This window comes from Anas acuta, chromosome 19 (genome assembly GCF_963932015.1).
Source record: "Anas acuta chromosome 19, bAnaAcu1.1, whole genome shotgun sequence".
NCBI lineage: Eukaryota > Metazoa > Chordata > Aves > Anseriformes > Anatidae > Anas > Anas acuta.
Genome location: NC_088997.1, coordinates 3,559,001 through 3,585,628, shown reverse-complemented (window position 1 = coordinate 3,585,628; position 26,628 = coordinate 3,559,001). Strand labels below are relative to the sequence as shown.

At 40.3% G+C, this 26,628-nt stretch overlaps 1 protein-coding gene and 1 long non-coding RNA gene across 6 annotated transcripts; one reads left to right on the top strand and one right to left on the bottom strand.

Annotated features, from left to right (window-relative positions):
- Positions 1-15: 15 nt before the first annotated feature.
- RAD51C (RAD51 paralog C) lies at positions 16-18,131 on the top strand. 4 transcript variants are annotated; one of them, XR_011088920.1, is made up of 9 exons: positions 17-208; positions 1,342-1,600; positions 1,805-1,971; positions 2,839-2,972; positions 5,382-5,513; positions 7,768-7,834; positions 11,379-11,477; positions 14,079-14,139; positions 17,817-17,836. XR_011088920.1 is itself a non-coding variant. In XM_068655789.1 (9 exons), the coding sequence occupies exons 1-9, from the start codon at positions 91-93 to the stop codon at positions 17,916-17,918; spliced, it is 1,101 nt and encodes a 366-aa protein (XP_068511890.1). In that variant the 5' UTR covers positions 17-90; the 3' UTR covers positions 17,919-18,131. The 4 variants fall into 4 exon arrangements, 3 of the variants coding, with proteins under 3 accessions (XP_068511892.1, XP_068511890.1, XP_068511891.1); XM_068655789.1 differs by having other exon boundaries at positions 11,417-11,477; positions 17,817-18,131; XM_068655790.1 differs by lacking the exon at positions 11,379-11,477 and having other exon boundaries at positions 17,817-18,131.
- On the bottom strand, positions 12,824-26,627 carry LOC137842120 (uncharacterized). Of its 2 annotated transcripts, XR_011088923.1 has the most exons (4): positions 26,252-26,627; positions 25,607-25,662; positions 17,808-17,895; positions 12,824-15,442 (listed from the first exon to the last, which is right to left on the bottom strand). It is a non-coding gene; the product is annotated as an uncharacterized lncRNA (long non-coding RNA). The 2 variants fall into 2 exon arrangements; XR_011088922.1 differs by lacking the exons at positions 25,607-25,662; positions 26,252-26,627 and adding an exon at positions 24,844-25,600.
- Between the last annotated feature and the right edge of the window lies 1 nt (position 26,628).

Sequence of the window (26,628 nt, the reverse complement as noted above, 5' to 3'; positions counted from 1 at the left end):
CAGTGCTCCTCCCCCCCCCCCCCCGGTTGCCAGGCGGGGCCTAGCGCGGCCCGGTGCGGCCTAGCGCGGCCCGTGGGGGGGGGCGGCGGTATGCAGAGGGAGGTGGGCAGCCTGCCGCTCGGCCCCGCGCTGAGGGCCAGGCTGGCGGCTGCCGGCTTCCAGACCGCGCAGGAGCTGCTGGACACCGGGCCCTGCGGGCTGAGCAGAGGTAGAGGCACGGGGAGGGCTCGGGTCGGCTCCGGGGGGAAGCGGGGGGGGGGGGCGCGGGGCTGGGCCCGGGGTTGTGGGGGGGACTGGGGAGGGCTCGGTGCTGCCTGAGGAGTCGCTCTGAGGGGACAGGGTAAGGGGGGGGGATGTTTAGGGAGTTCTACACCTCTCTAAGGAAGAAAATGGGCAAAAGTTCCCTCCTGTTTCCGATAAAATAATAACAAACAAAAAAAAACCACGAAATTCACAAAAAAAAGTTGAGTCATGAGTACAAATAGGACGCTAAAATTCAGAATATGCCCTTTTGCAAAAAAAAGTTTAGTGATAAACACAAATGGGATGCTACAAATTCAGAATATGCCCTCTCGCTGACTTCCCCCCTTGCACGTTTGAAGCACAGTCAGCCACCGTACGCAGTTAGGAAGCTGCTTTTGTTTTAAGCATAAGAAAGTAACGCGTACAGTTAAGGAGCTTTTTTCCTTTCAAGAATCTCCAATGTGATTTGTACAGCCCTTTTAAGAAGCGCACTGTGCTTTTTATTATTAGAAATTTTGCTCTCTATGATGATCCATTGTAGTGGTAGCCAGATCCTGGCCTCCCCGTGTGTAAAGATGTACCCAAGCATGTTTGTGCTGCCTCACTTCTGTTCCTAGGGCTGTGCTTCACATCTAAAAATAAGGTGTGAAGGTGCTCAGCCCCGGAATACCCCAAGTACTCACGGTGCCAGCAGTAGGTGTCACTACCACTTACTAGTCTGCAGCCTGACTTTGTTTTTCAGGGCCGTATTTGCTTCAAATGACGTTAACTTAGCAGTGCATTCAGTGTAGACGATGCACATTGCTCTGCCAGATCCTAACCGCATCTGTGAACAGTGCTCTGGGCTTTTTATTTACACACTGCTTATTGCCACCAGTGCATCATTGGTCTGAGTTGCTTTGAAAATCATCTCTTTTGAAAATAAGGTCTTTAGTTCCGGAGATGCTGGCAAGCTCTGTGCACTATTACATTAAAAGAATTAATAATTTTGAGTTATGCATCAGAATTGGCACATTTTGTTAAAAAGTTGTACTGTCTGTATTTTAAATTGCTGTTTATAAAATTAAGGTAACATTTCATGATTTTTGTCTCTCCTAGAAATTGGAATCTCCAAAGAAGAGGCACTGGAGGCATTGCAGGTTGTAAGGCAGGAATGTTCTGGCGATGCAGCAAGGACTGCTGGGGGAGCTGGCACCACCAGAAAGTGCACAGCACTGGAGCTTCTGGAAGAAGAGCAGGCGCAGGGCTTCATCATCACCTTTTGTTCGGCCCTAGACAATATTCTGGGAGGTGGCGTGCAGCTGACAAAGATCACTGAGGTCTGTGGAGCGCCTGGTGTTGGGAAAACACAGCTATGGTATTTTATTTTTAGATTACTTTTGTGCAACTGAGAATCACTTTTCTTTGTTGAATTTAACTACAATGAGAGTTCTGAGCAATACGCAGTTTGATGATGGCTAGGCACCTTCCTCTTCCATGTATTCCTCAGCAGAAATGTAGTGAGGAGGGAAGATGCTTGTAACAAACATGTTTATGTTTTTGTCTTTGTTTCCCATGACAGCATGCAGTTGGCGGTAGATGTACAGATTCCAGAATGCTTCGGGGGTGTCTGTGGAGAAGCGGTGTTCATTGACACTGAAGGAAGTTTTATGGTAGACAGAGTAGCGGATATTGCAGCCGCCTGTGTGCGGCACTGCCAGCTAATTGCTGAAGCTCATCAAGAAGAAGGTAATGATTCTGTGACACGTTTCTTTCTGTCTAGTAGGCTGGGATCTGAGTGAAACTGGTGTGTCATAGGCTGCTATTTTACAGTTTGAGAGTTTCAGCAGCAGTGCTGGCTTAAGCAGTTCTTGCTGCCAGCCTTTTACTTCCACCCCTACGTATGATACTGTGAACTGCGTCACTGTGACTGGAGCCATGCTGCAGGCTGAGCTGATCTAGTTTAAGAGTAACTCTTTTTTCTGGGTGATGATTTGTTGGTAGTTTTTTGTTTGTTTTAGGGATCTTGGTTTATCTTTTTTAAACATGAATCACTTTAATGATTGAATTTACAGCAAAAGCAAACACAGCTCTGCCGGGAAAACTGAAGGATAAGGTGCTGCAGTGCAGGGACAGGAAGAGCAGCTGAGGAAAAAGAGAAAAGGCAGAATTTCTTAAGGCAGCATGGCTGAACGGTGTTTGAACAAAGATAAAAGGACACTTTTAGCCCAAGATAAATGGGCTACTTCCTGTACATTAAACAATGCATGATTAATGCTCACTGTTGTCCTCTAGTGGTGTTCTGGCTTGAAAATGATTTACAGGAAAAGTTCTTTTTCAGAAATTAATTTTTCATTTTTGGCACACTCCCTTGGAGGTTCAAGTGTACCCACGTGCAAGTGCTGAGATAGCATCTGCTCGCTACCTTCCTGACTTTCCAGCCAGATGGAAGACATGTTTTCCACACTCTTTACCTTCACTGTTTGTCTTAACAAAGTTTTTGGGGTGATTGCTGCTGTTGTTGCTGTATGTGGAAGGCATAGTATGGTGGAATGACGATAGTAGCAATGCGCTAGCATGGATTTCTGACTCAGTTATTCATCTATTTATTCTCAGATCATCAGAAGGCTTTGGAGACTTTTTCTCTTGAAAGTATCCTTTCTCACATATATTACTTCCGTTGCCGTGACTACATAGAGCTTCTAGCACAGGTCTATCTGCTCCCAGACTTTCTTTCAGAGCATTCAAAGGTAAGAGTTATTGCAGACTTACCTGAAGATAACATTCATTTTCCCACTAAAGATTTTCAAGGATACTCTCTGATATAATAAGAGTAACATGCTGGTGCCTCATCAGCTTGGCTGGCAGTAATATACTGTCTGATGCCAGAGTACAAATGTAAAGCTTGTTTGCTTTTCATTCCTGTCCCAATTACTCCTGAAAGTAATTAGCTTTTGCTACCAATGCTGTCACCATTCTGAATCTCGAATTTGGTGAGGGTACTGGATCTTTGTTGCCACAAAAGTTATATTTCTATGAGGACTGATTTAGGAATCATCACACAACTGCCTTGCAGTGTGATGACCGTTATGCAGGGGGATCAGAAGGACCTAGTGCCAGTTTTTTCCCCCTAGAAGATCACTGAGGACCAGAAGCATCCTGCACATCTTGGCATCCAAAAAGTGACTGTAACTTCTTTCCAGTACATCTTCTGTTGCTACAAGCAACGAGAGCCTGCAGCTTAACTCTTGGGTGGACTACAGCCAAAAAGTTGCCTACCATCTAGTTCTTAGTGAAATGCTGTTGCAAGGCATATTTTCTCCACCTCCCTTCCAGATTTCTAGGTTCTACACAGCAGATCACTCCCGAGCAGGATTCGGGGAAGGAGATTTGTGCCTCATTGCAACAGAGCACAAATCAGTGTTGTTTGGTTAAATTGTTTTTTGCATATCATTTCCATTTTTGGAAGCTATGATCTTGAAAGCACAGATGGGAGTCTTACTTTTGCATAGTGTAGTCTGGTATTTCCCTTTCTCTGCCAGGTACTAACGGTGCCCTGTTGTGTTTGCTCTTGTGGAAAGAACACGGCTTCATTAGCACAGTTACATTGGGCTGCAGTTCTTTGGTACCATCTGTGCTGATTATTGCTGCTTGGCCTGGAGCCTGAAATACTGAAGGTTGCAGGAAAACCATAAGACCTTCTGGTGGTTCCTTGGACAGGCTATAAGTGGCTCGACAGATTGCTCATTGCAATCTAGCTCTCATTAAAATTAGTTTGATCCTTCTGTGTAGATCTGGAGCTGAGACTGAGGACTGCAGGAAAATCTCCAGGTTTTAGGTTTTGTTAGGAGAGATGCAAAGAAAGGGGGTGATACAAGTTACTTTAAGATCCTAGTAGTAAAAGAAATGATAAAGTATAAAAGACTATCTTAGAAAATATCCTTGTCATAATAAACAATTCATTAAGGTCTTTCAGAGAAAAACTCTGATGTGAAGGGTATATATTATCAACTTTTTCAAAGCGAGGTTGTGTTGTTATTTTATAACAAGTGCAGCGGGAAGAAAATAAACTAAATTACATCCTACCTGGATTTTAATTTGATAGGCAAGTTACATAACTATGTATATATTCCCTTTTAACGTGAGTCATGTTTATACTGTTAAACTGATTGTTCTTACACTCAACAATTATACACAGTGAAGATGAACAGGCTCATAGAAATTAATTTGCAGGAAGGAGAAAAATGATAAGAGAAGAACATCTTATTTTGGTTCCAACTATTCAGTGTTCTTTTCAAATAAAGATTTTTTTTCTTCCAGTTGGAGCCCCAGGGCCATTTCACTGTGTTTGCTGCAGGCTTATATGTTCCAGCCACAAAGCTAGTTTCTACTAAATGAGTTAAATCAATATACAGAAAATGAGAATTTTCTTGTTTCCACTTTGTTGTCTTGTACGTTAATGCAGATAGTCAAGATTTTAGAGACAGCTTAACGTGAACACCGTAAGGCAATCCATCTCCCTTCTGTATTTCAGGCAAATTTGGGTCAACAGAACAGCTACAACAAATTAAGTTAGTATAAATCAAAATCCCAGACTAATGTTTATGTAGTGTCTTGAGGGTGATGAGCCTGCAGCAGCATTGTGCTCAGCTAATGATTGCTACAAAAGCCATAATTCAGCAAAGCAAGTGTCTCCAGGCAGGATAGAACTCAGCTCCATTGCATAGCGTCTGGACTATCTTAAAGCATCTGTTAAAATGAATGCTTCCGAGATAGATGGGACCTTCAGAATGTGATGATATTAACAGTGACTGCAAACAGCATGTCTTCTGGTTTTGGTTTGGCTCTTCTTTTTGAGGGAGAAGGTGAAATGAAGCGTTCGTGGAGAGTTGACTGAAGTATAGTTCTGTGAATACAGTACTGCACTTAGCAAGCATTCTAGTGCGTTTGGAGCTTGAGGTTCTTTACCTCGCACTCTTTTGTGCAATGCTGATTGTCTGCAATAACAATAAGTTTTATTTGATACTGGCATCCATGAGAGTATAGAAAATTATCACCTTATATAAAACATCCCGAAGCTGTTAAAAAGAGATCTTACAGCTCTTTGTTTTCAGTTTGTAGGATAGTAATGGCAGTTTTTCCTTTTCTTCTGTGTTGAGGTCCGACTGGTGGTGATTGATGGAATTGCATTTCCCTTTCGCCATGACTTTGAGGACCTCTCACTTCGAACAAGGCTTTTGAACGGTCTGGCACAACAGCTGATCATCATAGCCAATGATCATAAATCAGCGGTAAGTCTGGGTAGGCTTAAATCACAAAAGATGCTACTTTGGAATAAATACATTACAAAGAATTAAGCCAATGTGATTTGTAGTCGTCTGTAGACAGCAAATTAAAGCTGCAGGAATGTCCTTTCCTATTTTGTTTGCCAGTTTGATTGGTAAGCATAGATGGATCACACAGGCAAAACGGTGTAGATGGAAAATTCTTGCACTTGCCAAAGTAAGTAAAATTTGAATAAAAAGCATCCTGTGAATCTTAATTAAATGGTAGTGTGTCTTTTTTTCCTATTGTTTCATATCATCTTCTTCCATGGTTTGGTTGGAAATAGAATGCTTCTTCAGTAACTTCTCCCTACAAAGCACACACGTTAAACCCCATCAGAATATTTAGCAGTTACAACTACCCTTTGTTTAAAAATAAACTACTGTCTCAGCAGAGGCTCTGTCCTTAAGGAGGAAAAACAATTTATCTGCTGCAGTTTGGTTTGCTGTTTTGGCACCCATGGAAACCCATAGCTTCCTTCCTGGGCATTGTTCCTCCATCGTTTATGCCAGTATGGAGGCCTGCAAGTGTGCAGCCATGTAACCAGCAGATGGCACTCGGAAGCTGTATCTGTTCCAGAAGTTGTTCTGGCAAGTCTGTTATGGCACAGAAAAGCATTGTTCAGGAATTAGAGCTTACTGGGTCTCAAAATGGTGCTTGCCACTGTAGCTGTTTCCAGGTGACTTGCTTCCTTGTCACCCACAACTCTCTCTCGCATTTGGCTTTTGTTCGGAACTGCTAAAAATGAGCCTCCCCTTCTGCTTCCTCTGATATCTGCAGGAAGGGAAGGAGCACAGCTCTGTGTTCTGCCTGGGTTAGGTGATGGTGCTCGCTGCTGAAAGCGTGCCCCTTCTCCCCCATGACATGAATTATAAAGGCTCCTCCTTTTGGTGTGAGCACCAGGGGACATTAATGTTATGTGACTGTTTCGTTTGCACAGCCTCCAGTTAGAGTCCTTTCACTCATAAATTGGGTACCTGGTGACCTTGAAAGGGAGTGGTTGTCATTGTATCGTGTTTTTTTTGGTCAAGGGAAACACACTTTTTTTTTTTCTATTGAAAAAGTGAGGAGTTTAGTACAAACCCTTGCTAAATAAACACGTGATTAAAAAAGAATGATCAGTCACAGAGCCCCAGAAATGGTTTAACTCAGTGACCTTCTCTTTAGTTCTTGAGTTAGACTGTTTGCAAGCTACGTGGAAATAAATTCGGAAATCACTTGACTGGCAGCAGAGCTGGGCAATCTGAATGGTAGCAAGGTAATTCTCTTGAGTTTGTAAAGGTGAACTCAGTGGGTTGTGCTGGGATGTCCAGAGCAGCCCTTCCCCAGTAATGAGGTGGGGAGCCTTTGGAGGGCTGCTGTCATCCATTTGTGATGAGTTTTAGCGTGTGCCCCCTGTGCTCAGTGGAGTTGCTCTAGTGTGCTTTTCTACCTGTTCAAGTAAGAATCATACAGCATGTTAAACAATGAAAATCCGTAAGGTTTAAGATAGGTACATTGTTTTTTTTTTTTAATTTTTCATTTTTAATGAACTTTGCAATTAATATTTCTGGCTCTTTTCTGTCTCACCCACCCCCATTTCTACCAGAGATCTAACCTAGACTGTCTGTGAACCTCCTACGAGTGATTTGTGCTGCGAAAACACTCCCCCGCTCTGTCTGTTCACTTTCATTCTGCTTTGTATTGTACCCTCTTGCGCATTTTTAGACTACAAGGTGCAGAAATTCTATTAATCACTAGACTTATACACGCTTTGTGCAGCACCATCAAGTTCATTTATGCCACAGTGACTGAACTCTTGCCTCTATATAGAGGGCTAGTACAAGTCATGTGCATCTAGATACTGATCCAAACAGTATTCAATACAAATGCTGTAGAAGATACAAGCTGTGCAGAATTTGTGTCCCTTGGGAAAGAAGAAAATTAGTTTGCTTTTTATTTATTTATTTATTTATAAGTCTTGAATGATAGACTTAAAGGCCTTTCATGCACACTGAAAATACATTTTGCAGGCTTGTCTTATTTTGTTTTGGCTGTTGAGAAAAGATGAGGCACCTTTATAGTTTCTTCTTGTTAACACACTGCTTCATTTCCGTTGGCAAGAGTTGTGCTTAAGGAACTATTTCATCAATAAAGCTTTTTACAAATCCGTGCCTTCCCTCCCACTAGTATGCTGCTTTTCTGGAAATTTTGTTTGTTTGCTTCTGTTTCCATTTATAGGTAGTTCTGACAAACCAAATGACAACAAGGATTGGACAAAGCCAGTCCACGTTGGTACCTGCTTTAGGTAGGTGTTTAGCTTGTGAGTTGAAACCTGAGTTAATATTTCCATGTATGACTTCTCTTTTGGCATTGTGAGCAAAGGAAATGAAGTTGCCTGCTGAATTTCTGCACAGTAGCAGAATCCGTGGTGAAACTGTTAGTCCCATCTGGAACCGCCAGCACCGGGGAACTGCAGTAGGGCTTATATATGTCAGCATTGTAATTATAATTAGCAACTATTAAATTTTATTCTAAATGCAAACATGGCATAGAGGTTAGAGTTACGGTTAGGTATTTGAAAAGGGATTAAAAATGTCAAATGTCATGACATTTGAAAAAATTGCAGGAACTCAGATTGAGAACATTGGATTTTTTTTTTTATTTTTCAACGATTTTTAATACTTAACTCTGTATTATTACACCTATCAGTATTCCTTAAGCAGACTGAATCACCCTTTAAGGGGAAGCACATGGTGCTAAGAACAGCCTGAGTAACTAGATTGAGACCTGCATCTAGTGTGATGCAGCCTTCCCCTGAGGATCTTAGGCTGTGGAGGTACCTCTGTTCCAGCTGCAGCTGTGTCAGCTAAGGAGGCCACTACTGCTGCTGGAGGTCACTGCCTCATCCTTTATGCTGGCTGAGCTGTTTATGTGACTGTCTCCCAATCCATTTCTGCCAAAAGTGGGCCAGGTAAGCTTCAGCTATTTAAGTAGTAAGTAAGCTGCTGGTAAATCAGGTAATTTAGGTTGAAACTGTCTGGTGAGTGATCATACAAAGAACGTAGGGATGGAGGAGGGAGCATTAAACCTCTGGCACAAAGGTGGCGATGACCACGTTAAAGCACCAAGAACACGTGTCCATAGCTTAGTGGTTGCACACCTCAAAATACACTGCAATTTCCTGAATTCCCTGAGAATCATTCACTGCCTCTACAGAGAAGTTTAAATTGTTTGTTTTGCCATTACACTTGAACATGTTTCTATTGCTTATTTGCAAAGGTGTTTCTTGGTGCATGGCTGGAACTGCCTACCCATTGCTCCCTGCAGCTAGGATGTAGAGGGGAGTTCTTTGTGGGATCCTCAATTACAGCCTGCCCATAGTGTGTTTAAGTGTTCTTTTTATGGGCTTCCATTTCACCCTGTAATGAGCAGAATACCTTGTATAGAGTTTTCTGCTGGTCTGGTCTCCCTAGCCACAGGGGAAAATAGAGCAGCTCTTCTGAAGTGTAGAGGTTTTGACAAATTAAGAGTTAAATTCTGAGCTTTTTCTTCTTGTAGGTCATAACTACACATTATTTTGTGATGCAGTTAAAGGGCACAAATTCTCTGACCACAGCTTCAGTTTCTGTGAACTAAGTAATGAACCCCTTGTCCTGGAGGGGAAGGAGAGAAAGGGGACAGTACAAAGGCAAAGATGTTCTCAGTGTCTGTACAGGCATTGAACCATTAGGCACAGATGTAAGATAAGATGAACAAATACAGATCATCTCCTTGGAGAATGTGGAACTCTGAGCTGTGCATGCAGATAAAGCACCAGCTTTCAGTATCTGACCCTTTTTGTCATTTTTGCCTCTTGCTCTCTGATGTATTAGTTATTTTTGGCAGCCTTTCTGGCTATAAACTGAATTAAAGCTAATAGATTCTGTCCTTTTTAAATAGCCAGCAATGTTTGAGAGCTATTCTGTTTATTAAGTTGCAGGGACAATAAAGAATATGAAAGGATTCAGAGCAGGCTATAATTCATAGGCATCACGTATTGTCTTGCGCATATTTTTACTTTTTACAAACATTTAATTTGACATAACCTCCTATTGACCATAAACTGATTGTGACTCTCACCAGAGCGTGTGTAACCACATGGTGTTGTTGAACTAAATAGTATGTACTCCTGCAAAATTGAGGGTTTGTAGCAGCTGGTAAAATATTCAAGCAAGGAGATGTTCTGTTCATTCTAAACAGCAATATCTCAAGTTGAGTATTTCAGAATGATACAAAGCTGTTTTCAATTTGATGTGAATTTATTCCATAGACTCAGTGCAAGTATTGAGCTGATGGATTACGGTGTGGCTTTTTATGACCCTCTCTGAAAGGATGCTATTTCAACAGCCCCATCGTAAAGGCTAAAGAACCTCATACTCAGCTATGCTTGGTTGTAGCCAAATAAACTATTTAGGAATGGGTCAGGAGCAAAACCCCAAGTGAAATTAATCCTATTGCCTCCCCTACATATTTTTTCCCCCATTGACTGGTAAGCCTTTGACATTTCTAAGATTGTACAAAAGCATTAATCTCTAAACTCTTACTCATCTTCCTAGCAGAAGGGAAGTTCTTAATTATGAGGAAAAAAAGCACAGATGCTGCAAGGTATTAAGTCAAGAGCTTTATGGAGGGGCAGCTTTCTTTCCCACCAGTGATAGCTAAGCTGGGTGTTCCTAGACATTTCTACTTGATATATTTAGAAAGGAGGTCAAATATTAATCTGCAACCAGTTTAACTCAGAAATGTCTCATTTTACAGTAGCATACTTTTCTTATATTTGATAGAGTTGGAAAAATTCTGGTGTGGAATTTGTACCCATTGTAAAATGTGTTTTGATCTCTGACTCGGAACTGTGTCTGGTAGCCAAAATCTCAAATTAAATACCATGCAGCGGGGTCTGGCAAGATGCCTAGAGGGCCTAGGTCTTCAGCCAAATCATGTTTTTTTCTTTACCATGCTACAATGAGTACCAGAGCCCATGGGGCATGTGGGCCTAGCGACATGATGGAGATCCAATGAATAAGTGATCCAGAAGTTAGACCTGTGTGCAGGTGAATAAAAGAGAGGCTTGCAGCACTTAACCCAAATGACTCTTAAAATCTAATCCATCTTCAGACTACTGGAGATGTACAGAGGGATGAACATACAAAGGGATGAACAGAGAAAAACACCAAATAAATCTGTCTGTAAATTGACTGAGCTTGCTAGGGGTGAAAAAACGGTGGGGCCATTTCCCATGAAATACAGTAACGTTCCTAACTTGGTTCTCTTTTTATTTTTCTTTTCCCTTCACTTTTGGTTGTGTTCCTTTTGCATTCTTCTGTCAGAAGTGGAAGACTGCTTCAGGGGCCCTTAATACTTTAATAATCATTGACTTTTTCCCAAAGCATGTATCCCAAAGGGAGTGATGTTTGCTTATAATTATGCCTACGAGACAGAATATCAGAATCTTAGAGTAGGATTTAGACATACCCACTAGACTTCTTAAGTAGTAATTAGAAAAATCTTTTCTTCCTACTGCCTCTGTTTTCAAGATTAGTCTAGTACCCATCCTTTATTAAGTATACATAAAAAATTTTACAAATACAAAAAGTACTGCATCAAGCTTTCTATAAAATACAGTGGAGTCCATGGGTTATTCGTTGTCTCAGTATATTTGATACACTCGTAGTGAAATCCTTGCATGTATGAAAAAGATGTGATTCGTTACTACAAGACAGTATATATGGTTTAATCGTGGTGGTTTTTGTTTGTTTGTTTTAAGACTGGTCTAATTTCACTTCAATTTACTGATGCCGCTGCTTTTATAGGAGATAAATAAAATGGCCTGTCATTTTATGTTACCCAGGAGAAAGCTGGGGACATGCTGCTACTGTGCGTTTAATCTTTCACTGGGACAGAAGTCAGAGGTAAGTGAAAGTGTAGGCCAGTAAGGTACACAGCAATACTGAGAAGTGTGACATTTCAGAGTCTTTTCAAACCAGCACTAGTTGCCAAGCAGGGTTTTGAATTTGATTGTTGTCCTTGGTCTTCTATGACCCAGGCTATTGAGGCTTAAGAACTATCTAGTTCAACCTAAGATGGTGTCGCTGAACTGTTCTGCTTCTCCTTTTTACTATGGTCGGCTTGTTGCAGTGCTGTGCCATGTCTGATCAAAATAGCCTAATGGCAGTTCCTTAGGCTCAAGAATTCAGGATCTGGCAGCTAGGTTTAAAAAAAAAAAGTTACGGCTTGTCTCTGTCACAGACTTGTGAGCTTTCCTGCAAATTCATTCTCACTGTATGTACTTTGCAAGCAGGGAGTAGAATTTCTTTGCTTCCGTCTTTTAGGCCCTGGTCAGTATAAATCTGTTTGATGCCAAAGAAAGCATTCCACCTGCATATTAAGTCTCACAAAGATAGAACAGAGGCCCCTTAGCCTCAGTGGCAGCTGTTGGACCTTTCCACTTTTAAATGTGGTAGGATGGTTCTGAAATACTGGACAGCTATTCAAATACTCAGTTACAGTGAGCTGTAGAGGACTGGGAAGAGAGCTGCCTTTCAGTACAGAGTGGACCTATGGAAGATGATTTTAGAAGCCCAAAGGAGTGAAGATGACCCTTCTAAAAACAGTATAAACTTCTGTCTGCTGCAGTGAGGTCTGCTTTGTTTCCTGGTTCTTATTATATTGCAAGCTCACTTCCATTTCCTGGACAGTTGAATTTGCCTTGCATGTAGTATCGCAGTGCTGCAACTTGAGACTTGAGGAGGCTTGGTTCAATTCCCTAATCTTCTGCAAACAACATACAAAAACGCTACTGGAGTGCTGTAGTGCATAGTTTTGCTTGTTAAACTTGAAAGAGAAATGCTGTGACATTTTCTTACGGAATTTTGTTTTTCAAATTCTGAGTTTGAAGGCAATGCAGAATGATTACAGCTGTCTGTTTAATTTTGAATTAAATTAACACTGATTAGTTAACAGCCTTTATAAGGGAGAAGTTGCATCAACATGACGATTGCAGAATGAACAAAAGTTAATTTTGTATATCAGAATTGAAGAGCTTTTTTTTTCCTTCTGCAACAGAGTGAGGAAATATGGAGGTATAGGTTCCAGAAAGAAAGCCAAAGATAGGCAAACGTGGTTTATTTACTGTGCTAAATATGCAGCTAATGTGGACCAGGGCCTGCAGAAGCATAACAATTTAGATTATAACTGCCTATCTGTAAAAAGCAGAAGTAGCTAGCTTTTGTTGCACATGTACATAAGTTACCTGTAGCTGATGATCCATATTGGTTTTGTTGTTCTTGGTTTTATGTTAGGTTATTGAGGTGCAAAGATGACCGTTAGAGAATCCATTTGCCTTTTTTTATTATTATTATTTTACTGTGCTTTGACTAAATGTGATACCTGTCTCTTTCTTTCTCTCTACTACTGGAAATGTGTCAGAGCTTAATTACAAGGGCTCTCAGTACTGTGAGGAAAGATCCTGTTGAGTCAGAGGTATGCAGCAGAGCTCCAGCTGAGCGCTTGTAAAAGCATGGCTTCTACAGCTTCAGATTTAGGCTGTTTTGTAAAGTGTAACCCACCACTTACATGTTCTGAGGAATTCCCTGCGTAGCTAATATGAAGTGGCAGTGTTCCTCAGGCTGTAATTACGTGCTCTCTAATAGAATGGCACCTCAGGGAGGGGAAAAAAAAATAATTAAGAAGATCCTTGGTAAGCTGTCCTGGAACAGAGAGAACACTTTCTGAATTGGCTTTGGGCAGGCTTTCTGAATTAGTTTTGGGCAGGTGGGCTTGGTGCAGACTAGCAGTCATGGAACTGGTTGAAAAATCTCATGCTGTTGAGGTGTTTTGCAATCTTCAGTCGGTGTTATACAAGCAGTTACTGGGCTAGGTGCTGCATAAGCAGAAATCAAGATACATTGCTTAGAATATAAATGAACAAAATCAAAAAAGTGTTAAAGGAGAAATACAAGAGAAATGATTTACTCAAAGCTATGCTGTATGTCAGTGGCAAGGTCAGGCTTAGAAATAGAACATTTTGTTCTCATTCTTCATCTACTAGGTTATATTGACAGCCTTGTGAAATACCTAGGAAAAAAACTCCCAGAAAGTTTTTGAATTCTTTCGAGTATCTCCCAACCCTGAGAGGTGAAGCAACAAACGATTGCTTAATGTAGTAGGAAAGAATTATGCTCAAAACCTTTTTTGTTTGCATTTTAAGAAAGTGGCATTTGAAATTAATTCAGAATTAATATTGTTCCAAAAAAGTGATGAAATACTGTGATGAAGCAAGGCTAATTAGTCATTCTTTGTTAGTAGGCCTGTATTGTATTTTAGCTGACAGGTCACACAGGGAGGGGATTTTGGCATCCACAATTTATACAACCTATATGAAAATACACACATAGGAATTGCACTGGTGATCTACTCCATGATTGTGGGAAAACTTGGGTCTGATCATTTGGTTACTTGGAATTTTGTATTATTGAATCACTGATGATTATTATTTGTTTTTGTTTAACCAGGTTGGCAACGTTGTACAAATCACCGAGCCAGAAGGAGTCAACCATACCATATACCATTACAGTTAGTATTTCTTTTGGGATGGAGATAAAGAAGTGTTAGATGTAACTTTTCAGATACAGACAAATCTGAGAATGCAGTTTGCTTTCTTAGTGTTGCATTTCAGCTTACTTAGCCAGGAATACTGGGATGTCTCCAGGTTAATGAATATTTTGCTCCTTTTTATAAAAATGTTCCATCATGTTACTGCTCTTAAGAGTTAAAAGAGTTTGATTTCAAGAACAAATTTACAGGTAACGTGTATTCATCTCTTCTTGTGCTATTGCTGCTTAGTTTATCTGCCCTTGATGTTAACTCTTGGCCTATGTGCGATTCCAGAAGACAGTCTTGCACTCTGAGCCTTCCTTTCGGGAGACCTCAGCAAGCCAGGCTGCTTTCTCTCTTGTCAGACTGTTTGTTTCCCCAGTGGCTCCTCTCTGCATCTGTTGCAGTTTGAATGTATTTTTTTAGGACAAGAATGAGCATCACATATGGTATTCCAGAGGCCTTAGCAGTGCTTTATGCCATACATATTTCCACATCTCTGCTCTAAGTACTGTGCCTGATATAACACAGGTTGTACTTAGGTCTTTTGTAGCTTTTGTAGTGTCCTACCACTGACCTTATGACCAGGCAGTACCTACAGATTTTCTTCTTCCATCACTATTAAATGATGAGCCTCCAGCTGGAGTCCTTATTCAGCCCTAAGTAAATTCTATGATTTTCTTTTGTGGAGTGCTTAGATGCATATTAATGAGAATATATATTGTCTAAAGTGTTTATAGGTTAAAAAGCAAGCACTCAACTTTTATATCTTCAAATGTCAGATACATAGGTACATGCCATAGCTATTTGCTGTGTGTCCTCATGGAAACACGTTGCCATAGCATTTCCTGCAGATTTTAATGCTGCCATAAAATGAGGTCTTCAAACTATTGAGTAGAAATCTGATTTTTTTCCCTCACTTCTAAATATATTCACCTGGATAGATGAAATATCACTTTATATGTTTTGTTTTGTTTTTTTTAAGATCTGTAAAGACTGGAAGGGTAAATGGGAACGCATTCTAAGGTTGTTTAGGTCATGTGGAGTGACTGTGTAGCCCTCTCTCTCCAGCTGACAAACGCATGGATTTTATCTTAGTTTAATTGCCTTTTCAGCTTTATACATATTATAAAACAGCTATGCTCTCCTCATCCATGTGAATGCACACTATCTTGAAATACAGTTGAGCATGCATCCTAATCAAAGATTAGTTAAAACTTCAGATTATCCCCGTGTTTTTTTTTCCCCCTTAATCCTGTTGAGCTGCTTCAGCAGACGGTTTCTGTAAGTAAAAAAAAAAAAAAAAAAAAAGTATTATCCCTGTTTCTTTCATGAAATTCGGGTGTAATTGTAACTGTTTGCTGTTATTATTTCTCATTCCCATCTCAGTGGTTAAACTGGAAGATGTAAATATGTGTTCCATGCTTCCAAATAATCTAGCACATCTGTGTGCGCATACATCTATAACCAGCATATAAAAAATCATAAATTCAAGAAGCTCAGATCCTCCAAGATGCTTAGGCTTATACGTGCTGTTAATTTCAATGCAAATTAGATAGCCAGTTTGTCAAAAGTACCAAACTGTTTGGTGCCTGTATGCTGATGGAGAAGTATGTAACTTAGTGCCTGAACTCTAGTTCTTTTCCAAGTGTTGGTCATCAGTCTGAGCAAGCGTGGAAGCTGTGAAACACCTACCAAATTAAATACTACTTTTCACAGGCTGATAAAGATTCATTCTTAAGTGCAGAATAAGAAATGCAAATTGATTTAAGCACAAGGGAGTAAACAGGTGAATCAGATGAGCTAAATGTCCCAGGTAGTATGACCTGATTATTTGATCATGAAAGGCAGAGACCCAGAACCTGTATCCTGGGTAGGAACTGTTGGTATTTCCCTGAAATTTGGAGAGTCTGCCAGACTAACAATGAGAATACCTTTACCTTTCAAGTAATAACACCATCTATCTTTGTCAGTCCTGATGCAGTCTGTGGACTCCAGGAGACACTGAAGACCAACCCAGAATGACAGTAACAAGTCCAAGCTACATAGGTCCAAGTGGCCCTTTTCAAACCATAGTTCTGTTAGCCATGTTCTCTCCATATAAAGATGATTATCAGGCTTTGGATACGCATACAAAATTCTTATTTTCTTTTTCACTTGAGAGAGGCTGTGTCTAGTATATACATGCCTTTAACTGAATGCAAAACATCCATACTAAGCAGCCTACTCCATCATGTTCTGGCCTTTATAGCCATTGGAATGCTTTTACCGAGAGTCTAGCATGCTGGATTAAGTGGATTCTTGGCTTTGATCCACCTTTGTGCCTAAGGGAAATGGCAAAGATTAGATGCAAGCAGCAGTGAAACACTAAACTTGAAGATTCCCCATTATGCTATTTAGAATAACACTTGAGTTGCTTAAAATAGAGGGACTGCACAAGTTCTGCCCTTGTGGCGCTCTAGCTGTTTGTTCCCTTAAAAAAAATAGCAGACTGAGGCATTTAGAAATAGAAATAGAGAGATGAGAGACTTAAGCAAAACATTTTGTTTGGTTTTGTCTTGGGTTAATCTTGGTGTGGGACACGTTGGCATTTTATATAAAATAAAATGTCACATATTTGATAGTAATTCTAGCTGATTTTTCACACTGCACTAACCTGAAGTGCCAGCCTTCCTGAAATGCTCTCACCCCCCCTCCCCTTGTCTCTACCTGGGTGTTTAGGATCCCTAAAACAATTTCTTTTTCTGTTTAACACCTTTTCCTGTCTTAAGTCTGTACTGCAGTGAGAGCCCTTCACCAAGCTGTCAGCAGGGCTCCCTACACAGCATTTGGAGATGGAAAGACAGTTGCAGGCTTCATATCACATCTCAGTGTTATGTGATAATTGATGACATTTAATTAACCAAATTTTCCAGATCTTTCATATTTTAATATCTTTTAATATCATCAAACTGTGAGCTAATGCAACAGAAAATACCAGAGTTACTAAGCAAATTAGATCACCTTAAGCTCTCTACTGGGTAGCAGCGTCTAGTTTTCAATTCTATGTGTAGTTTTTGGCAGTTAAAGGTTCTCAGCCCATTGTGTCCCATAAATCACTATGCTGGGACAGTCTCTGCAGTCTGGAAAGACTGATTCAGATACCCTGTTCTTAAAATGTCTCATCAATGTTTTCAGTTCATTAAATAGATGCATGAAGCAAAAATACCCTAGGTCTTAGAGATTTTCAGTTTTGTTTCTGAAAATGGCTGAGGTGATTAATAATCCAGCAGTCATCTTGCTTCCGTGGGAGTTTGACTTGAATATGGGCTGAAGGATTTGGCTTTTAATTTAAATAAATAGACAGCATAAGTTAATTTACAGAGAAGCACTGCTTTGCAGTCATAGGGGTTATTAATGGTAAAATGAAAATGCTAGCCTCACTGATGAAGAGAAAGTATCTTTAAAAAGTAAAACCAGGAGAGGCAGTTATTAGTCAGTATGTGTGCTGAGAACCTTTCAGTTCTGAGCTTAGCCTGGTCTATAAACATTCTGTAGCCACTCAGCTAAAATAAACGATAGCATCATGCCTTCCTTATTCTGATCTTCTGGGAACTAGTTACTCATGCTTTATATCCATAGAAGTGATATCACATGATTTTACTTACATATTACAGCTCCATGGCTTCCGAGATGTGCAGCCTCCAGCTGTCACCCAAAACACGGAAAGTACTGAAATGAACCCTCGCAAACGGCCTCGGAGAGAAGAGGAAAAATAACAGTGATTCAAAAGAGAATACAAAAAGGTGTGCTACTGGAGAACAGCTGTATAGAGAACAGGCAACCAGAGGTAGCCTGAGAGACTCTTTAACTTAAATTCCTGCTTCTGGACATTATTTTAATGTTAAAACTATACTATGAAAATTTATGTGGCAGAAAACTCCTTTGTGTATGGCATAATTTTATAATAAAATCTTTTTTATATAATAAAAGGCTTCTGCTTTTTTGAGATGGAGAATACAACTACTTTTACTCTGGGTAAAAAAAAAAAAAAAAAGGCAATGCGAGCATCTAGTGCAGTATGTTTAATGACACAGTTCTTGATCACTCATCTGTTTTTGTGTGCCTCTGAATTTTAACAAGGTTTCATGCAGCAATCTGCTCGCCTGCCTCAAACCAGGGCAAAAAGCTGTGGAGCTGCTGATAGATGCTCTAAGATAAATACATGCTTAAATACTATGCCAGATTGGGACATTAGCCCTTACCTGCTGCAAAGTCCTTGATCAAGGGCAGTCAAAGCACTGTTTTGAACTTCTCATTTATCTTGTAGTGGTAACAATAGAGACAAAAGACTAGATTTGAAGGACAAAAGCTTTAATCCATATGTTCCTATCTGGGTAAGTGAGAATGTTTACCATTGTTTGAGCCAAACTGCTGCCTAGCCCTTAGCTTCTCCTTCTACCAAAGCATTCAGAATGAAAATTCTGCATTTGGAGTCTGTTTTGTTTGTGGCTTTCATTTAACAAAGAGGAGACCTGGGCTTCTTAGACACCAGCAGTATATTAGCAGCTCCACACTCTAAACCAAATGAATGAGTGTCCACTAAAAATACAGCAGGGATTTGTCCTTTTTTATTAATAGAGAATAAATTGATGAGATTATTGGAGGAGAAGAAAGGTATTACAGTGCAAAATAGTAATTACTTCAATTGTGAGAAGTGTTTATTTGTACACATGCACACATATGACCCCTTTCTGGCACAGTTTGATAATGTTATAGCTGAGGAAACTCAGCCAGCAGACTAAATGGAAAATTCAAGTTGTGGGAGTCACTATCTTTAATTTTTAATTTAGCAACACTAAACTGCCTTTGCCTTAAAACAAAATTCAATGCTGAATCTGAGTCAGAAAACCTCTCTATTTAAAAAGCTGCAAGGAAGTGGCGGTGATTTTTAGATCATTATAGTATTTAGATATAATTTACATAATAAAATATTAAAAGGAAAAGTAGTCAGTTGCCATACACCAAACTGGGCTCTATCAAAATTTAAAAACCATGAGTCAGGGAGAAGCTCTCCAGCAAGCATGACAGAGGAAGAAAGACGGCAGGATTTGTGACTCAGACAAACATTTCCATGCAGGAGACACAGGCAAACAAAAGGGTCCTACTGCATGTGATGTCAGCAAGCTAGCGCTCCATTTGGGAATAATAGCTTCCTACGTGGCGCGGTGTGGGAGGGGGGGGGCTAGCACAGTAACATGCTTACGTAGCCACAAGGAAAACCATCCACTAAGGATGTTGTGGCGATATTTTAAGAAGCACTGCTGGTTACGAGTGATAGCTGCCATCTAGCATGTTTGGTATTTATGGAAAAATCCATTCCTGTCAATTTATTGTCTTCTGATTTAATATCCTCAGCACGTCCTTCCATGTGCATGGAGAGTAAGGATGTCTCCAATACACTATTAATTTCAGCTGGGTGTTCTGCTTTTTGTTTGTAGTAGTGTACTGTCCAGAAGCCCGAGCTGAGATGCTGATCCTGTATACCAAGATAGATCATTTTGTCTGAGTAAGCGTCAGATCTTCAGTATTCTAGATATCATTATCAAAAACAAACAAACAAAAGAGTAGTTCCTGGTTAACAGTGGGAGTTACAAAACCTTTAAAAGAAATACTGGAAGCTGTCTATGCTGAGGTTTTATGTGTGTGTATATATATGTATAAAAAAAATAAAAATCAGCTCTGCAGACCAGAACTAGAGAGAAGGATCTGTTGGCAGAGACAAAATTAGATTAAATGAGCCAGATTTTGTTCTCATCTGCTGGAGACAAGGAAGCCGTGCTAGGCTTGGAACTGCATATAAAGGAAGAATTGGATCACTGTTTCACCAATAAATTTTCCATGGGAAGTTGGTATTTTCTTACATGTACCTAGACTTTTCTTGCATTTCAGAGCATCAGGGCACAACAGTGAGTGGCAGAAGACAATTTTATGACTGCACCAAGAGTACAATTCTAACTAGCTGCTTCACATGACTGAATATGAAATAAAATAGGTTGTTTGGTTTGGTGCTCAAGTTTCATTTTTTTGAAAGGCAACGGCTTTCACCGTCACGCTGAGTTTAATATTATTCAGTTTTGTAGGGCTGACATTTACTTGTGATGTAGGAACCTCCTCTGTCACCACAACAAGAACACAGTATCCACCACAAGGCTTGGCAAGAAGTACACTTTGTGGTTAGGATGGGCTGCTTCTCAAGCCTAGAATCCTGCTTTGAAGCTCCTCAGTTTGGGAAGGGAAAATAATTTATTTCTTCCTGATTTTACGTGTTCTTTTCCATCTGAGAAACCAACTAACTTCCAAGTAGAATAAGATTAAGAAAACCCAAGAGGAAATAGCTTAACTGAAGGAAGGAAGGTGTAGCCAAGGTTCAAGTTATGCGGTCAGTCTCATATTAAAGTCAATTACAAACTGGTTGACTAATGTGGAAGGAGGCTCAGCTGCTAACCTGGATGTCAAATGCAGTGGTCAGAAAAAATATTTAAAACATAACATCTGTTTTTCTGTTGAATTTCAGTTACTTGGGGGAACAGGACTAAACTTAGATTTATTCTACGGCATTTCATGGGTTAATGACAAAGGTGAAATCCTTACTGCCTGCTTTTTTAACTCCATCCTTTTTCTGAAAAAAAAGTGTACATGTATGTCAGTTGGAAGGACAAGTCACTACGTTCTAGCTTCTCAGAAGTGACTGTCTCATGATCAGGATCATAATGATTTAGAAAGGCACATTAAGCTATATTATACTGTTCTAACATGTATTAATTTTATACTAAATATGTTTAAGTTACAAAATATGGTTTGATGCTTTCTTGTCCTACGACTGAGTACCATGAGGGAAATAAAATAAATAGAGCACATACGTTGCGGTATCACAGACGTTACAACAGAATACATAAGGGAAATAATACTTCTCCGTACAGAACGAGGAGTTAACCCGCGGCTGCCAACCATTCCAAGTGCAGCCACCCTGCTGTAGGGGAACGCGAGCCACCGGCTGCTGAATTTGGCAGTGTCATAGGGCTGCCAAGCAGCCTGCCCAGTCCTCCTCCGCACCAGTCCTCCCCGCGACTGGGAACCAGTGCCAGCTGCTACCTGCTCCTGGGCTTCCCCTCTCCCTGGCTCCCAAAGCTACTCAATGTCTTGTGGCTTCCAGCCATAGAGCGGTTTTGGATGATTAGGGTCAGGAAAGTTGGCTTCCCTTAGCTAGTGGAAGATTTCTGCATTGATGCTCTACACTGAAGAATGAAATCACCAGGAACTGGCCACCTTCCCAGTTCCGAATTTCACCCACAAATGCACCCACTGTTAAACTGTGAGCTGCCACCTCGCTTCCTACCAGCAAGCAGGATCTGTACAGTATGCCCCATCTATTTATTAGAGATACAAAGCTCTACACTGTTGTAACTAAACCTATAGAAATAATAAATGGTATTAAAAGCAATAGTTCAATCACTATATAAGCAGTAAAAATATTACATGCTGAAAGGGTACATCAAAAAGTATGTATTTTACTGAAGTCATTCTTCAAGAATGATAGCTAATACTATTCAGTTCTCACAAAAATTTCTTGCCACTGATTTAAATGGAACTAGAGAGGCATCGGGATATATACATATACATAAACAGACTTAATTTTCAAACAATGAAAAGAGAGAATGTTTAAAATATAAAATACCTAGTAACGTACATAGGAATATAAAAAGGAGACTCTATGGATCTTAACAACTGGTTCTAAGTAGATGTCAATGTTTTTTTCACAGTTTCCAGGCACATTGTTTGAATATTTATTCAGTTTGGTATCTCACATTACATTATTTTGGATTTCTAAATTTCCAACACATATCCTTCCAATACTCTAATTTATTTAGTGTGAACTACTGCACTTTTAGCAAACATAGTTACAACTACTCTTACTTAATGATTCTTTTTTATTATATAAGTAGATAAAAATGTTTTAGAGCATGAAAATCACCTTCACAAAGTAAGAGATTGTCAACATGAGATTTTAACATAATGTCACACCTTTTTTCACTACAGAGGCTTACTACACATTTGATTACCAGTGTTATGGAAGACATTACATAAATGTTTCTCTTTAAAGTAATTCATTCATTCATTTATTTTGTACAATTAACACAAATTTATGTGACTAAAGCACAGAATTTGAGACTGTTCAAAGGAAGTTAGCATCAGCTGCATACATATTTTTAGAATCTGTGAATCCTACCATTCTATTTTATCTGTTTTATCTATTTTAAATATAATACCCAGTCTGGGCACAACAGCAATTGGTTGCTGGTTCTCATGCAAGTGATTAATTTCCCCCTTCTTTATTTAACAGACACTTTTAAGGAGATGACTAAAATTCAAGGTCTTGTGACTGGAGCAGGATATCACAGAATCAGGAATCTGATCTACGGTAAGAAGTCAAACAAGTCATTAAAAGTAAATTGGTGGAAGAACAGATATAATTTTTTTTATATATATCCCACTAGACACCTGCCTTAACAAGTCTCACTTAAACTTTGTTTTCACTTTAGGAGGAACTTCACAACCATCCTGAAAGGGCAAAATACACACACGTTAAATCCCTCAGAAAGAGTATAAATGTGATTTAAGCAGTGCACAATCTTTTTATTGCCTCTGCTGAACAAAAGTGAGCTTCAGGCTCAGGAATTCCAGTAGTGCTAGATTCACACAGTATGGTGCTGTTGGATTTCGGCCTCAGATGAAATGTGTTACAAAAATGGAAAGAACAGAGCAATGTCCTGGCACAGCAACACTTCCAGCAAACTCTGCTGCTTACTGATATCAGGTCTTTGCCCCTCAGCTCTGTTTAGCAGTAAAAGGAAAATGATAATGAAGAGTGACTGATAGCTGAAGTGGATCAACCTTAACGAGTTATTGGACTCTGGTGTGCTCCTGCCTGCAGGATGATCTCACAATTTGACAACTTCCAGACCACATTACTAAGTGTTATGTGGTCAGCTGTGTTTTGCTGAGGCAATCCCATGGGCACTAATCTACAGGAACACTTCAATCAGTCAGTCACAGATTTTATGACGTAACAAACTGCACCTTTGTTAATGGGGAACAAGGCACATTGTGCTAGATCTGCTCTGAGAGTGTTCCAGACCTGTTAAGTCATTTTGAAGGGCTCGGCTTCTCATTTGCTCTTTTTTTCCACATGCTTTTCTCCAACAGATTTCCAAATCTAACTAACTGGGCATGGACCAATATCCTGTTTCTCACAATTGCTATTCAGAGAAATCCCTTTCCTAAACAGGGGTCTGAATGGAACACTGAAAATGGAACTTTCCTTTGGAATGGGACTGGAAATTTCCGTGACAGCTGGAAGTGGGATTCAGGCCTGAAATCCTGTGTTTTGCAATGAGTGTGGATATTTCAGAATAATCTATAAATATTAAACTTAAAAAGCTGACTTGGCCTCAAAAAACATGAGAGAGAGGGAGGGAAAGAGACAGTGATTCTTAGGAACATCTTTACAGAGTAATTACTGTGGCAAAGAAGCCTGTGCAACTGTGGTGCCAGAAGTTGCTCTGCTTCTTGAAAGTACAGTTGAATAAAGTCTGAACCTTAAGAAAATTAACTGGAACTTGATGCTGCTTGTAAACAAGAGCCATCGCATTTTATTCCTTTAAAATTCTCATTGTCCTTACCCTTAACTAATTGAAATTGAGTGAAGTTGAACAATAATTGTATTATTGAGTTCTAAGAGTTACAGGAAGAACACAGACGTATATTCACATTCATAAGGTGACCAATATTGATGGTATGACTACATACAATTTTAATATATTTCAACAGTACAAGTATCATGTAACATATTGCCCCGTATACAACACTGCATGAAATTCAACAGTAGAATTGCCTTCAAAATGAGAACAGCCACAGGCTTGAAAATACATACTTTTCTGATGGTTTCATCTGGTCAGGAAAACAGAATACAGCTTCAAAAATTACTTCTGCTTTACTGCAAAAGCCCTACATTTTAAAGAGACTGCCTCAGAAAGCATTTTTTTTCCCCATTAAGTTTTCCTGTTATACTCTTGTATAGCATCAGAACATATAACATAGGTGTATTATTGTCAAATGCTTTTTAGCGTCTCTACATGTCTTCTACTTGTCAAGTGTACAGGAATTACTTCCAAAGGTTACAAAAATTTAAAAAGCACTTCTTCTTGCACTCCATACTATTCAGGTCACCTCCCCAAGGCCTGCTCAAATTCTGCTTATTTCTCATCAGCAAAATGAGAAAGAGAAAGACACATTTTCAAGGCTAAAATAAATCAGATTCCTTCTAACACAGGAGCATAAAACCTTCCTAAAACAACAACATGATGAAGCCAAAAAGGATAGAAACACCTGTGTTTCCTTCTCAGGTGCAAGTCTTATCCTCCATTTGCCAGTATATTGTAAATCAATGATTTCAGGCTCAGAACTTTATGAATTATGAACTTCTTCCATTCACCAAACCTCAGCACATAGGAACCATTCATACTGCTCCTACCCAGGAACGGAGAGCGCACTGAGGCAGTCTAAATTTAGCTTCCAGAGTTACCAAACACTAAAAACATTTTATAATAGTCCCAAACGCCCCTCTCATAGATTAGTGCTTACTTGATAATACCTCGCATTTCGAGCTTCCTTTTCTGGACAGCAGCAAGCAGCAGCGTGGCTACCTTCTGCGGTAATTGCCCACCCCGCTGTCTCCACACAGTGAAGTGATAGCAGGTTCCTGGCTGCCTAACTTAGCCATACCACCCACAGCCACCATATGTTCCACATTGCAGGTTAATAAGAATGGTTTTTCACCTTCCCTCCCAGAAACAAATGTCAACATGGCTTAGGGCCATAAGCTCTTTATTTAATATCGAAGCAAAACAATACTAACTTGACCACAGTGCCAAAACTTGACAAAGTATCCTGAGTGCAAAGTTCTACTCTATTTCATTTTAATTAGTGTCCTCTGCGATTAGACAAATGACAAAAAGCACATGGGGACTGCCAAGATGAATCAAGGACATCTGGTAACTTTAACATTTCGACATGAAGCAGAGTAGGTATTACTCTCAGATACTCTCATACACTGTTTGAAACAACTCAAATATACAATTAACAAAAAAAATAAGAAAAAGATTATCTAAATGCTTTTTAAATCTTTTCTTGTGCAGCTTAATTGCTTTTTGTCAAACAAGATGAAGCTGATCATACATCTCGTTGAACTGGCTGTTACTTCTAGGAGATTTTGCAATCAGGGTTGTTAGAATTGAGACCATGCTACACTACGATTATCTAGATTATAGTTTCTCAGGAACTCCAACTACCTGAGTTACTAATAAAAAACAACTAATGAACTTAAAACTGGTTTTTGGATACTTGCAGTGATAGGCATTCTCTCGAGGCTTGTGACTCACAGATGATGCAGTACAGACAAACCTAAAAAAAATAATAATAAAAAAAAGCAATGATGTCATCAGCTGCAACTGCTGGCTACCTCTTCACACAGATCTTAAATCCTTTTTACCTCTCACTTTCACCTGGCATTCTGAAGTAAACAGATGCTAGATTGAAAACCTATAGCTGCTATACTGAAAAAATACACTGGGAGATATTCTTTCTGGGGGAAGCTGCGTGGTTCTCTCTCACTTTAATAGCTTTTGGCAGCGAAAGGCTAAAACCAACCCTGACAATCGCCGCTTTAACTCTTTTGGCCCTCACACATTCACAGGATTGCAATGCGATCGGGCAGCGCAGTTGCCGGAAATCCTCTAAAATTAGTGGAAATATCCTAAAATTAGTGAGAATACTCTAAAATTAGTTTGGCTCCTCACTAACCATCCAGCGGGCATCAGGCAGGTTTACAGCCAGTAATTAGCACTGTGAGGGGCACAACAGGTTGCAGAGCTGCTGCCCTTACTCCAACCCCTTCAGACCCCAGCACTTTTTGCAGGTGAGGCTTGGCCGTTTGGCCAGGCCCGGCGGATATTAAGGACCCCAATTCCTTAATTAAATACGTGACGATTACCAGCAACGACCCTGCTCCTCGCTGGTGTTTTTCGATTTGGGAGCCGTGGAAGCGGCGTTAGCACCGCTTAACGCCTTCCACACACGAAACGCGACGTCTACATAACGCCAGCCAAAATCCCTTTCCACAAACATCTCTTTATCGGCAGCAGGACGCCAGCTGCCTCCCTCACGTCACTTGCAGGCTGTGACCGTGGTGGTGGGGGGGAGCGGGGCACGGACACCCCCTGAGGCGGTGACCCCGCACCTCACGGAGGGAGCCCGCCCGCAGGATCCCGTCAGGAGCCCCCGCGTCTGCCCGCCCCCGCCCGCTCCCCTCAGCGCTCGGGCGCGCTCCCTGCTCCCCCCCCCCCACCTCCCGCCTTCAACCACCTCAGC